The 14556-nt window shown below is 45.3% G+C and overlaps 1 protein-coding gene across 2 annotated transcripts; it reads right to left on the reverse strand.

Annotated features, from left to right (window-relative positions):
* Positions 1–10699: 10699 nt before the first annotated feature.
* LOC117796461 (translation initiation factor IF-2-like) lies at positions 10700–13381 on the reverse strand. Of its 2 annotated transcripts, none has more exons than XM_034644329.1 (2): positions 12405–13381; positions 10700–10876 (listed from the first exon to the last, which is right to left on the reverse strand). In XM_034644329.1, the coding sequence occupies exons 1-2, from the start codon at positions 13267–13269 to the stop codon at positions 10800–10802; spliced, it is 942 nt and encodes a 313-aa protein (XP_034500220.1). In that variant the 5' UTR covers positions 13270–13381; the 3' UTR covers positions 10700–10799. The 2 variants fall into 2 exon arrangements, with proteins under 2 accessions (XP_034500220.1, XP_034500225.1); XM_034644334.1 differs by having other exon boundaries at positions 10700–10908.
* Positions 13382–14556: the final 1175 nt, after the last annotated feature.

Raw genomic sequence — 14556 nt, forward strand, 5'->3', positions numbered from 1 at the left:
TCTGTGGTTGTGAAACATGGAAGTAATCCCGCTGTCAAGGCAAAGACAAACTTCACCTGTGCTCCGTCGGATCCCTGACGCTTATGAGCCACGAAGACAGGGTTACACCGGAGAGGTGCTGAAACCCGGGAAACCGAACCAACCCAAGGGCCACGTTCATTAAAGCAGAGCTCGGCCGAGCGGGGCTTCGCAGCGAGGGACCTGAGCCTCCCCAAACGTGTGCAGTTGAGGATCGAACCCAGTCAGCCCTCACCCGTGGCTGAGAGGCCCCCCGAAGCCCCGCGTGAAGCACACCCTGCACCTTCCTGGCACGGGCCCAAATGCCTGCAGCGGACTTTGACCCCGCAGCTGTAAGCGCCGCGGGATTTCAGGCCCGAGTGAAGCTCGCGACTTTCACGAGCAATGACAAAACGTGGAGATCAGAGAAAAGGAAGGACGGGCCGAAACGTCAATCCCCTGCCAAGGACATACCGCGATGCCGGAGAAGTGGGCAGCGCCTCCCCCGCTGGGTCTGCGCCCCCGGGCAGAGCCGAGCGTCTGGCTCGCCCTCGCGGATCTGTCGCCTCTTCACGTTTCCCACGGTGTTGTTAGGAAGCTCTAGAGCCCCCCGAAACGGCTCTTCCCGTAGGACCATGGCCTCCCCTCGGGGGTCTAAACCCTCCCTGCTGAGTCCCGAGCCGTGGCCGCCAGAGAATTCTGATGTGGGCTAGTTCGGGACAAACACGAAGACCGGTTTTCCTCTCGTGGCGGAGCTGGAACCGAGCCCCCAGCTGCGAAGGCTGTTCCCACGGCAAGCGTGTGCCGCCTTGACCAGACACCGTGTACTTTCAGCCCTGACCTCTGTGCACCTTCGGCTCGCGAGGCTCCAGGCGTGGGGCGCGCACGGCCGGCAGCCGAGTGTGGCGCGGGGGGAGGCTGGTGTGCCGTGTGTGCCCGCGGAGCGCGACCGGCCACCGGAGCCCCTCGGGTGTGCGGAGGGACGGGCCGCGCAAGAGCTGGGCCAGGGGTCCTGCACGGGCGGGACAGGAGCACCCCGCCGCCTAGGAGCCCTGGAGTCTGCAGCTGTGGAGAGGTATTTCAAAAAAGAAATTTCTTCCGCTTGCATTCTCTTTCTGGCATGTCTACGACTCCTGCCCCGAGCTCAGTCACTATGGGCTTCATTGGCTAGGGTGCTGTCACCTGGAAAATAGTTACCTTAACTGCTAGTTATACCAGTAGTAGCCAGAGAACAAGGCCCCCAAAGAACTGAGTCAAAACACCACCACCACCATTGTCGGTATCATTATCATGGGATAAATGTGTGGCTCTTCTGCCTTCCCCTGTGAAGGTCGATTCTAAAACAAAAATCTTTGGTAACATCTCGGCTCCTTCCACAGTTTGGCTATTGTGGACATTGCTGCTATGAACGTTGGGGTACACGTGCCCCTTCTTTTCACTACGTCTGTATCTTCAGGGTAAAAACCTAGTAGTGCAATTGCTGGGTGGGAGGGTAGCTCTATTTTTAATGTCTTGAGGAACCTCCATACTGTTTTCCAGAGGGGCTGCACCAGCCTGCATTCCCACCAACAGTGTCAGAGGGTCCCCCTTTCTCTGCATACTCGCCAACATTTGTTGTTTCCTGTCTTGTTAATTTTAGCCATTCTGATTGGTGTGAGGTGGTATCTCATTGTGGTTTTGATTTTTATTTCCCTGACGGCTTAGAGATTTAAAGCATTTTTTCGTGAGATGTCCTTCAACAGATGAGTGGATAAAGAAGATGTGGTCCATATATACAATGGAATATTACTCAGCCATCAGAAAGGATGAATATCCACCATTTGCATCGACATGGATGGAACTGGAGGGAATTATGCTAATGAAGTAAGTCAAGCAGAGAAAGACAATTATCATATGGTTTCACTCATATGTGAAATATAAGGAATAGTGCAGAGAACAATAAGGGAAGGGAAGGAAAACTGAATGGGAAGAAATCAGAGAGTGAGAGAAACAATGAGAGACTCTGGACTCCGGGAAAAACCGAGGGTTGCGGAAGGGAGGGGGTGGAGGGATGGGGTAACTGGATGATGGGTATTAAGGAGGGCATGTGTGGCGATGAGCACTGGGTGCTATATGCAACTAAGGAATCATTGAACACTACATCAAAAACTAATGTTGGCTAATTGAACTTAATAATAATAATGATAAAAAAATCTTTAGTAACTGAAGTCACCTACTTTCCTGTTCCTCCAGGCATAAATCTCCAGCAGAAACACGAGATGGGGTTGTGTGCTCCTTGTGTCACATACAGCCCTTCTGCACGTTGCTCCAGACCCATCGGTGTTTGCCTTGGTATTGTTTTACTCAACCAGCTTATGAAAGCTGAAATTTCTTCCATGTTGAATTATTAGCATTGCTTTAAATCATTAAAATGGTCATTTAAAATAGTCTTTAAAGCAGAAAAGGACACAGACTAGTCTCTCTGGGCCTCCCGGTCCAAAGTGCTTTTATTATTAAGTGACAACAAGAACCAACCACAGTCCTACACCCATTTATTGATGTGCATGATTGATGGCTCCTCCCTCACCTTCCTCGTCCTCATGCTCTGGCCTCATGTTCTACTTCTCCTCGTGCTCTGCGCTCCAGCCCACTGACCTCTGACTGCTCCTGGGCAAATGAGTCTTGGCCTTTGAACCTACTTCTTCAGTCTGCCTGTTCTTTCCTGGCATGTGTGCACCTCACCCCCTCACCTCTTCCAGGCCTTTGTTCACATGTCACTGTCGTAGGGACACCGTCCCTGGCCACTCCCCCTAAAGCTCCTTCTGCACCAGACACTTTCTGTCTTCCTTTCCTGACTTGTTTTTCTCTTAAGCATTTATGCTACCCTATAAATATATATTCTATACATTTTATTTCCAGCTAGTTTTAGTGTGTGTTTCTCCAAACAGAAGAGAAAAACAGAGAGCAGAGGGGTTCTGCTTGTTCTCCCTGTTGCATTAGGGCCTGGCACATGGTCTTTAATAGGGAGTCCTGAGTGAGTGAAAGCATGATTTGGGGCCAGGCTCTGTGCTGGCCACTCACGATCAACCCAACATGCTTTCTCATTACAAGGAGGTTATAGTCTTGTGGGAAAGACAGATATTAAGAAATTAAGACAAAATATGCTTCCTGCAGGGAGCTGGCTGTGAGAGCAGAGAGCAGGGGAGTCTTAACCTGGTCTCCCTGCAGAAGGGACATTCCAGCTGAGACCTGAGCCTATGGGAAGCTGGAGGCAAGAGAGAATATGGTGGGTTCCAGGTGGATACTGCCGGGTTGTGAGAAGCAAGAAGAGGCCATAGGTGCAATGACGCTCAAGGCGGGGAGGGGGTGGATTGGGAAGGACTCGCCAGCGGTCTAGAGGAGACTGAACGATGGGGAGCCATGCCAGGGTTTTGAGTAGGGAAGTGACATGATCCAGAATAGCATTTTAACCAGATTTGAGAGAAGACACAAAGCTGAAATGAAGTAGTCCTCAGTGCGTGCAGACTGTCAAATCTGTCCCTAAGAAAACTGCTTAGCTCCGGACAAGCAAGACTGGTAAGCACAGCGGCACAACTTCCCAGAACCCTTACAGTTCTTTTTTTTTTTTTTAAAGATTTTATTTATTTATTTGACAGAGATAGAGACAGCCAGTAAGAGAGGGAACACAAGCAGGGGAGTGGGAGAGGAAAAAGCAGGCTCATAGCGGAGGAGCCTGATGTGGGGCTCGATCCCATAAGGCCAGGATCACGCCCTGAGCCGAAGGCAGACGCCTAACCGCTGTGCCACCCAGGTGCCCCAGAGCCCTTACAGTTCTAGGAACATGCTGAGCTCATTCCTGCCTCAGCACTTTCACCCACCATGTTCCCCTTATTGGAAACGTTCTTCTCATGTACCCAAAGCTGCCCACCTTCCCAAACACAGTTGCAAGCCCACCTCTTCTGGAGAATCCTTTCCTAGCTCCTTCTGTCCTCCTTGGGATTTCTTTCCTTTGATCTCCTAAAGCAGTGAGATATGCACCACACTGTTTACCTCTTGAATAACCTGATCCTTTATTACCCCAAGTAGAATGTCCTCTCCTTGCAGACGAGGACCCCACATCCTACCCACCTTCTCCACACCTACCTACAAAAGGATGAGAACAAACTAGAGTCCTCCAAAATGTACCAGTTGATGTAGTCCAGATGATTGAATAGCTACTGATAATGTGTAATCTTAGAACGACTCTTTATGGAGTCATAGGGTACATATGAGGACATCTAGGCACGTACGTGTAGGTCAGCAGGGAAAGCCAGAGGGGAAAAGTAAGCTTTAGAGGCATCATCTGACTATAATTTAGTTAAGTGTAATCAAGAAAAATAAAATTGGAAAGCCCCCTAAGATGACTGGGCACTTGTAACGAGCAAAAGCCAACTATCCAAAATTTAAAAGCAAATCTCAAATCCCAACTTTGGCAACTGTGGTAAGAATAACCAGTAAGACCTAAAACCCAAAATTTGGTGACATTTGGCCAACTATGCAATGACCACAAACCTCAGTTCAGTTTTGACATCCAAGGTGGTGGAATGACACATGTAGGAACACCTCTGTTTCTGGAGTAAGATGTCATAGCGTTTCTCTCTGTTGTTATATTGAGAATAGGAACAGATTCACTAATGATTACTTCATTCATGTATTCTTCCAGTATCTCCTCATTGGCTCTTAAGGCCCATTGAACGGATCCACCTAAAATCGTGTCATTATCTCTTGACTCCAGTTGACAAATCCCAGGGTATTGCACTAAGTGATCTTTTCGTGAAGATTGAGTGATGTTTGAGTTAGGCCTCCTTGCGAGTGACACTGCTGATGGAGATCAAACAGTTTGTCAGACTGTTACTGCTCAGACCAAAACGTTACTGTAGGTCCTCTCTGCCTCAACTATTATCGCCAGGTTTGTTTGTGTATCACTTACAACATGATGGGGGTGCCAGTCACACCATTCTGCTTACAGGTGTGTCAGCATTTCTAGTCCAGGTCCTTTATATTCCAGAGTTCACAAGGTGGCCATAAAAACTAACCAAGAAATGAATCCTGGCATATAAAAGCCACTTCCCACAAGAACTTCTGTAAAATACAAATTAGGAAAAAGCTCCACAAGCCCTGTCATTCTTGCATTTCCCATAGGCCCCAAACACTTTTCCCTTGGTTTTTTGTTTTTGTTTTTGTTTTTTTTCCTCTCTCCAAGTAAATTTTGTACCTCAAGGCCTTTGGGTCAATTTTTAACCTGACTCATCTGGTAAAAGGTGATCACTTGAAGTAAAACGAATTAAGTTCTTTTGTGTTGCAAAAACTTTGTTTATGATGGGAAGAGCGAAGGTTGACTAGCACTGAAATCTCAAGTTTGAATTCAGAACTGTATTTCTGAGCGCAAACCAGTTACTACTGTTGTAACTGCATTTAGTTGCTCTTTCTTCTTGAACAAACTCTAAAATTTTAGGTAATGAAAAACTGAGATCAAAGATTCAATCTGGGTTTTTCCCTTGCAACTCCAATAACATACTTAACGGCTGCAAACTGTATGCCAGATACTTTATACATTAATTTATAAATTAAAATTAATTTACAAATATTAGGTCATTGAATACAATACTCCTGCAAAGACGTATCATGGCCTTCATTTTGTAAGTGAGGAAAGCAAAGCTCAGACCAGCTAAGCAACTTGCCAGAGGTCACATGGTGAAGTTGGAACAAAACCCAGACCCAAGGGCAGAGGTTAAATCTTTGGGGATTTTCTACCATCATAACAGAGGCAGGTCATGCTAAAAAGGACCAATACTTCCGTGAAACAGGCCACTTGACAGCCAAAAATATACTCAAAAGTGCTTAAATCTGCTAACATAGGGTGTCTGAATGGCACCTGCTGGGACTCTGCCGGGCTGGGGCCTAAGAAACGTTCGGTACAGGCAGCCCCTCCACTCCGTAGGCCCATCTCTGCCCACAACGTGGAAGTCTGGCAATTGCCCTAGTGCTCGTAAATGCATTCAGAAAGTTTACCGTGAGAGTGAATATATCGTGAGGGCTGGCAGGTAGCATTGACCCCAAGCTCGAAGTGCTCCTGTTCTCAGAGAGGACCCTAACCCTGGGCTCCGGCCCAAGCTGGGCTAAGCGTGGTGGGTTAGCCTTGAATGAGGATTCATGTTGATGTGAGCTGAAGTCATCCTCAGACAGCTGCTAGCTGTCAATTTCATTTTGTCCAGATCCACTCCCAATATTCAGTAGTCAAAATCCGATTCACTATTTTTTCACATTTTCCAAGTCACTTTCCCTTCTCATGGTTTGTAATTTTAATTGGAGGAGAAAGGGAGGTGGGGGGAAGGGAGAGAGTAGAAGGGGGAGAAGGGGAAAAGATGTGATGTGTGAAAAGCATTTTTAAAACAATCATCGACCAAAAAGGGATCTTGGATACACAAGATCTGTTACCTCTTTCGCCTCTTTTCTACTCTATTTTTATCAGAAGCCCAACAGGCAAAGACCAAGTGAGCTTCAGAATTTGGCACAGAGCCCACTGCAATATTGATGACATGATCTCAATCATGATTATACGTTACCCTCTTATCATCATGTGAATACTATTTTATAAGCTTTAATAAGTTGCTTGAGCATTTAAGATGAATGGCTTAGAAGTCTAAATTCATATTCACGCCAAATATGTAGGACATATTTTTCATAATTGTTCTTGTCCCTTGGGTCAGTATTACAGTTTATAATCATCATAAAATTTCATTCTTAATTCCTTTTAATTTATCAGAAGGAAAATATGGATGGTTATTACCCAATTAAAATACTCCTGGTGCTTTTAAGGTAGACATTGTGGGGATTTTGGAGTTTTCCTGAAGACAATTAAAAAAAGAAAGCGCAGCTGCATGACTTCAAAGTGTTTTTAGGGGCTCTGAGTTTGCAGAGATATTCGGCTGCTCTGTAACCTGTTTCCACCTGTTGTGCTCTCGTATCACCCGTGATGTAATCAAGGAATAATTGGAACATTTACCCATGTGAAAGGTGCAGGAGTGTGTGACTAAAGGCAGAATTTTCATTTGGTAGCTATAGAATCCATTCTGATACACACACACCCTGAAATGACTTGGCTTATAGTTGCCAAGAGCAAGGCCGGGGAGGAGATCACCAAAAACCTGAGACAAGTGCGTGAATTTGAGTCTACCTCCTTGGCTGGACCGGGTACCATGTGCTTTATGAGAGACCTGAGAGGGGTAGCCTTCAGATGGATGCGTTGTGAAGGTCATGGGTTTTTTCTAGATGATTCCTGTGGCACCAGCTAGAAAGCAACCCAGTAGGGCAGACTCAGTTGCCATGGCTACAGTTTCTTCCCAAGAAATCGAATGCATCAGGGTGATTAATACCCACCAAAAGAAAATGTCTAGACATCAAAATTGCATTTCAATTCATGGTCAGAAAATGAGATACCGATTCAGCCTCATACTCCTTCCTTTAGGCACACTCAGTTTCTGTCCACATTCTTCTGCTTGATCATGACCTTAAGCCAGATGTGTGTAGGAATCTCTTTATTTTCTCCCTCTTCCTTACCAGAATGTCTTTATTTCACGCATACGTGAGTGCAGTTCTTTGAAAAGAAAGCCCCCCAAATTTATTAACTTCCGATAGTTTACTTAACATTAAGATGAGAACACTCTGGGTGAGGGGTACCGTGATGATCCCTGATTTGTGCCCGGCCTTTCAAACAATTAGTGAACTGTTCCAAAAGAGAACAAGTTGGAAGTGCTTAATAGATGAGTTGGTGCACGTGCTAAGGGTAAATGGTCGCTTAAATATCTCCCAAGAGCTTCTTATTTGTAGGGTGTGCTTCGGTTTATAAAGAGGTTTGGCTCATGTGCATCTTTTGGTAAAAATAAGCATGCCTACAGTTCCTGGAACCAACTCAGAGCTGTCTCCTAACATATTGTTCAATGTGAATGACATATGCTTATTAAATATGCAAACTTTCACTAAAAATATTTAACCGTAGGATCCATATAATAAAAGGTGATGAAATAAGATGCATTCCTAAGTTAAGAATACTACATTTTTAAAAGCACCTTTCAGCATGTGTCATTGCTTACATGGGTGTCACCCACTATGGCACATTTGGCCCCGGTCGTCGCCTTTTGCTCTAGCATGAGACTCTAAGGCCTGAGCACTAGTTACTCCAGTTCTCAAAAGCTAAGAATTTTGATCTATGGCTCCTCATTATGAAAGCTTACTTCTTTATGGCTTCGCCCAGGGGAAGGGGTGGCTCTAGGCTTTTCTTGCAGGCTCTGACCTTGAGAAACGAAGTTTGGAGTATGAGATCTGCAGGCACTGACTTGCAAAGGAGACACCCCCACCTGCAGACACACTGCCTTCTGTGAGCCGGGAGACTCTAGCCACTGAACACGGAGTCACTAGGTCTTTCAAAGTAGGAACAGAGCCCTTACTCTTAAGGAGCCTATCCAAACAGGTGACAAATCGCGGCACTTCAAAGACAGGAAATCCCTTCAAAGGTTAACCTGGAAGGACACAAAATGACCTACATTCAGGAAAACGGGGAGCCAGTAATTCAGGGTCATGTTTGTTCCAGTTTAATGACGCGTGTTTGGTGGATATTAACTGGTCCTGAGGATTCCTATGCTAAGTAGACGGCAGCCTTTCCACCAGAAACCCAGTTTCAAGATCTTATTTTTTAAAAGGTGCCTGAGTTCACGTCAGATTGAAGTTACTAGGTTAAGGCTCTCTCTGGGCTAGTTTTCACTCTTAAAATTGGTCTGGTTTAAAATTACGATGGCTCAGAATGTTTAAGAAACTATGAATGTGTTTTAACGTCTTCCTGAACACGAAAACCAAGGGAGGGCATCGGGCCTACAGTGCCGCCTTGGAAAATAAGCAGATGATTGCTGCAAGTCTGAAGGGCGGCCTGGGAGCTCGCCAGCATCGAGGCTCAGGGTTCCCCACTCGTTTCTCCCAGCTCAGAGTGCCACGTCTTGACGGAGGTCTTGCCAAAATCCCCTAAAGCACGGAGGGCCCTGGACACAGCAGTTGGCCCCGGGTCAGAATGACTCAGTGCGCGTCCAGTTCTCTCGGAATGAAAGGGCTGGAGATGGGCGCGGCGGAGGGCACAGAGCTGCTGCTCGTGCTCTCTTCTCCCTGCGGGCCTCTCGTCCTCCCAGCACTCAGAATTACTGAACAAAGGTGCGAGTGGGAAGGAAATGGGTGGGTGAAGGGCAAGCTCGTTTCAGAACACAAAAGTTGTCCTTCCGTGCTTCCATTTTCAAAAAGTGAAAANTCAGAATGACTCAGTGCGCGTCCAGTTCTCTCGGAATGAAAGGGCTGGAGATGGGCGCGGCGGAGGGCACAGAGCTGCTGCTCGTGCTCTCTTCTCCCTGCGGGCCTCTAGTCCTCCCAGCACTCAGAATTACTGAACAAAGGTGCGAGTGGGAAGGAAATGGGTGGGTGAAGGGCAAGCCCGTTTCAGAACACAAACGTTGTCCTTCCGTGCTTCCATTTTCAAAAAGTGAAAATCGAAAAAGGGTTGAGTTGGAAAATTCCTGAGTAACCGAAAAGCTGAACCTACATTCCATAGTTTTATCAACGTAAGTAAGCCTCTCTGCGCAAGGAGGTCAAAGTTGACTCTCCTTCCCCACTTACAAAGCAAGTCAACTGATTTTGTATGTATAGCTATAAACTGTTTGCAAGTTTCTTAAGTCAGGCACTCGGGATGAATTATGAATGGAATTAGCCAGCTTGACTTGGAATTTCCTCACTTTTACTGGTCTTTAAACAAGATTTTTATCCATTCGTATGCAATCAATGGGACCAACGCATGAAATGGCGCTTAACATAAAACATTCTGTTTTAGAGTGATTTTGCAGCTAAGGAAACTTAAATACGAACTTCTAATGTGGAAAAGGTGGTTTTTACATGTTGCTTTAAAACTGATCTGGAAAACTGATGAGCTGACCACGAGATTTCTGTCAGAAACTAAAATTAAGTTTATATTTTAAAATATAATTTTAAATGCTTGCTTTCTTTCACGAAGCCAATCTGCTTCTCATATCCTTAGCCTCAGTCACCTTAAAAATACATAAATGTGGTATCTGGTTATTGAGTTTTTGAGTTGCAGTGTAGCATAATTTAGATATTCACAAACACACACAACAAGGAAATCCTTCCTGAGTGCAAAACTACTTTTAAAATTACCATACAAATAAGTGAATGCTACAAGTATACTTCCTGGTTTAATTTCAGCTATTAGCTACTTTCTACCTTAAGATATATTCTTCCACGTAAAAGTTATGCTGTCTTAAAATTCTCTTACAAACTGACATGTCCAAATTGATGTCAGTAGCAGACTGAGTGCATAAAAACTGTGAGATCAGGATCAAGGTCAAGTTTTGGGCAGAAAAATGAACTTGGGTTGATTTTTACTTCAACAGGGCACATGTTCTTATTTATCCCTTGGTATATGTAAAAAAAAAATTTAAATAAAATATTTCTCGACTGTTCACGTAGAAATGAAAACAAGAAAGTCTAATAACGCTATTATACAGCTAATATAACAAAATACTTGGAACATTCAAAAGAAAGGTACTAATTAAAGTACACACAAAAATTTCAAAGTTTAAAAAGTGGTTGGAATAATACTTCTCAGTCACTTAGAATATAATTACTTGCACATTTTAATGGTCTTGTAGATTACAGTAGTAAAATATTTTTACAAACTTCTTGCCTTTTCAAGTACCTCCAACGTATCAAGGACCAAGAATATTCTTTTTCCTTCAAATACATTCAAAAGTATCCACCATTTTGACAGAAATGTTATGTAATAATCTTCTTACACCTGATTCTGGTGGTCCTAGAGAATGGAAAACAGTCTCTGATGTTTTTCTGAAAGAGGAAAATAGTGTGGAAGAACCCCTTTAAAACATGTTTTTATATTCATGTAAAATGTGTTAATTCCCCAGTTTCTTCACAAAAACCTTTGGTTTTACAATTTTATATAGACCGCATTTATGGGTTTGGAAATCCTCCCCCCTCCACTAACCTCCTTAAGTAGGGTTGTACTAATCTTGTTGAAAATTTTTAAAAATTACCTACACCAATCATTTATCTACCTGAAGAGAATTAAAAATGCTAGTCATGATGGTGTTTTTAATAGTCATGAAAATACTTTTTCTGAAGGACAGACGAACTTCAATCTGAAAGGCGAACACAACGAAATAATATGAGTGTAAAGTTTCCTTTTGGACTTCACAGATCAACGAAAAGATGTTTATCATAAAATTTTAAATACAAAACTTTCAGTCTGAACTACTGAGAAAATCGTATGTGGTAAAATATTTGTTTCTGTGNCTTTTGGACTTCACAGATCAACGAAAAGATGTTTATCATAAAATTTTAAATACAAAACTTTCAGTCTGAACTGAGAAAATCGTATGTGGTAAAATATTTGTTTCTGTACTTCCATAAACATACTTGCCTTTCATTTTCCAAGGCAACACTGACCGACCACATTTACAACCGCTGTTTGCTAGGAATGGCTCACAGACCCAGCCACTGACATGTCATGTGTCCCTCCCCCCAGGCAGGCGAATGGAGGCAAAAAGGAATTTTTTATTTATATCCATTCCTTTTAATTCTTGTTTTTAGTAGGTCTCAAAGCCTTTGACAGCAAATGTCAAACCACATTTAAATGGACTTGTTTGCTTTTTTAACTCCAATGATCCAATCCAGCTATCTCAAATTCGATACTTCGCAAAATTTTTTTAATTGTTAAAAAACTCACGTTTTTCATATAAATTATAACAAAAAATCTAAAACATGGAGTATAACTCCCACTATAAATTAGTTATATTTATTTAGGCATAAGTGTCAAGTGAACATTGCTTATTAAAAAGATCCTTGGGTCTCCATTTGCTTTCAATGCTACCTTCGCACAGCAAAATCAAACGTTCTTGCCATCTGTCAAACTACAAACAGCAGGCATCCTCGTCCTAGTAACCTGCGCGAGGCTCAACAGGAAACGGGACGATCTGAATGTGGTCCCTTAACTTACCTCTTCTGAGCTTTAGCGAGCGGTTTACTTAAAAATATTTACTTTCTGGCAAGATGTAGCTAATTGTTAAATACAGCTGAAAACCGTGAACATCCCCGAGGAAAATGATGCCACGAAATGTCACTCCCATTCATTTACTATTTCACTAACTTCTCCTCAATACGCGTCCTCAGATGGGCGCGTTTGCGCCGTTCTGGAACTACAAAACAAGATGTGGCCCACTGATGACCGCTACCGAAAAAGCGCCGAATCTCTCCTTGGGCACCGTCACCAACCTCTTCCCCTAGAAGACAGATACTTTGCAGATCTCGCACCCTTCTTTACAAACCTGCGCGGGTCTTTCGGGGGGGGGAGGGGGTAGCAAGACTTTGGTGGGAGCTGCTTCCCTTCAGCAAAACGAGGGCAGACTGCAAAGGCGCGGGATGGGTGTTCGAGCCATTTCCTGCCGATTCCAGATTGCATCGGTGCAGTGTGGAGAGGAAGTCGGACTTCTTTTTCCAGGCGGAGCCTCCACGTTGCTCTTGGGAAGCCCCGCTTCGTGGGCCGGGGCCGGGGAGGAGCGCGCCCGGGTTCGGGCCCCACGCCGGCGGCTCAGCACCGCTGGGAGGGCCAGGAGAGGGGTCCCGGGAGCGGCGGGGCACACTGAACTCCGGAGAGGGGGCTGAGCGGGGGAGAAGTCGTTTGCAGAGCCGCGGGCTCCAGCCACGCTCCAAGCGTGCACTTGAACCCGCTGCGAGGCCGGCCACCCGCCGCGCTCGGAGCGCACCAGTGCCCCCCGGCCGTGGGCCTCGCGCGCTCCTTGGCCTCCCTCGGCGGAGCGGCCGGGCCCGCGGCGCGGTACTGGAGCTGAGGAGGGTCCCCACCCCGTCCCCCGGGTTAGCAGCGTCGGGACAGCGCACCCCACTCCAGGACCCCGAGTCTGAAAGCGGAGACCCAGGGCCGCCTGCGGCGAAGCGCGACTTACACTTCACTTTCCGATTTGGAGAAAATGTCACAGGAAAGGGGGGAGAAGGAAAAAGAAAAAAGGAACTGTAAATATGATTTCGAGGGGGGCGAGGGCAGAGCGTGTGCGCGCGGCTGGGGCGGCGCAGCCGCGTGGGCGCCTGGCGGGGATTCCCGGTCTCGCAGCGCACCCTAGTGGACGCCCTGCCCTCGGCCGCTCCCCGGAGCGCTCGCTCGGCTCCCCAGCTCATTACAATCTGCAATATATTATTTCTCCCAAAGTATTGACAGTGTGTGAGACTCCAGTAACCCCGGAGCTCTTGTCTGTAATCAGCACATTTATTCACATTTAGGGAGAAGAATCCGAATTAAATCCCCGTGACCCAGATTGGGTTACAGTGTCATTTTCCCTGGATCCTCTTTTAAATCCACTCCACACTGCTTCTCTGTCTATTACATGCTAATTTAATTTTACTGTGGACGATATTTTCAGCATTTGCTGAGGACAGTAAATTTTGTAGTTTATGTTATTTCACTTTTTATGACTTTTTAACACTTAATAAAATTTTATTAGAGCACTTTTGTGTTTACAAGGCCACAAAACTCTTGGCAGGTTGTCAGAAGTCCTTTTTATTATGATCCCACTGATATACTGCGAGTAATGAAATAATCATGTCCAGAAATGTATCAAAGGCCAGAGGGATTATCCCACTTAATAGCTCCACAGATGCGCCCAGAAGAATGCGGACACGCGGCGGGACGGGCTGAGAGGCGGCGGGAGGAAGGAGGCAGCCCCCGCGCCTTTCTTTACCATTTCGGTTGCTTTCCTAAAAGGCTTCTTGCAGGGTCATGTGACTTTCCGCGGTCTCAATAAAAAAAAAAAGAAAGAAAGAATTTATTCTATTGCAAAATGTGCTTTTCTTTTTATTCTCCTTGTGTGGGCATTTAAGGCTGTTCTAGTGGCAGTGGGGCTGGCTCAGCATATCCGTGTCAGTCACTTTCCTCTCATTTCTAAGTGTACTTTTGTGGCATTTAAGCAGCCGATGGTGACATTGGTGTTGATCTTTGCGGCTTCTACAGCCCTTACGGAGAGAAGGCACTGGGAGGGACCCAGGAGGGCAGGAGGTGTTTTAAGGTCCTTCCCCTCCTGCCAAGCAGCACCTTTTGCTGTTGCTTTTTATTTTGTTTCGCAAGACAGGGGAATAGTGACTTGAGGACTTCGCTTTCTGCCTCGTGCCAAAGAACCACAGTATGCTGCTCTTATTTTCTTTTTATTTTTTTGGTAAGACTTGCTATGAGGACTGCGATATTGCAGCTCTTTTTTTCTTTTTAAAGAACCATTTCCTTTTCTTTTAAATATATACACGATCGTTTAACACACTGGTGTTAAGTTCATTCTTGCTGCAAAAGAAGGCCATTGTACTTCCTGACCCCGAAAGCAAGGTGGGTGGCTTTGTTTTATAATTAAATTTTCTGTCTCCAGCTTCATATTTCTCTTTCTGTTATTTCCTGAATAATGTGCCAAAGTGATCAAAGAG

Source organism: Ailuropoda melanoleuca, chromosome 2, assembly GCF_002007445.2.
Source record: "Ailuropoda melanoleuca isolate Jingjing chromosome 2, ASM200744v2, whole genome shotgun sequence".
Classification (NCBI taxonomy): Eukaryota; Metazoa; Chordata; class Mammalia; order Carnivora; family Ursidae; genus Ailuropoda; species Ailuropoda melanoleuca.

Excerpts from the sequence above, each read along its gene's own strand:
- LOC117796461 (XM_034644329.1), bottom strand. The coding sequence starts at position 13,269 with ATGAGCTGGGGAGCCGAGCGAGCGCTCCGGGGAGCGGCCGAGGGCAGG. Across the intron at positions 10,877-12,404 it reads CCCCCGAAAGACCCGCGCAG|GACCACCAGAATCAGGTGTA; the intron begins GTTTGTAAAGAA and ends TCCATTCTCTAG.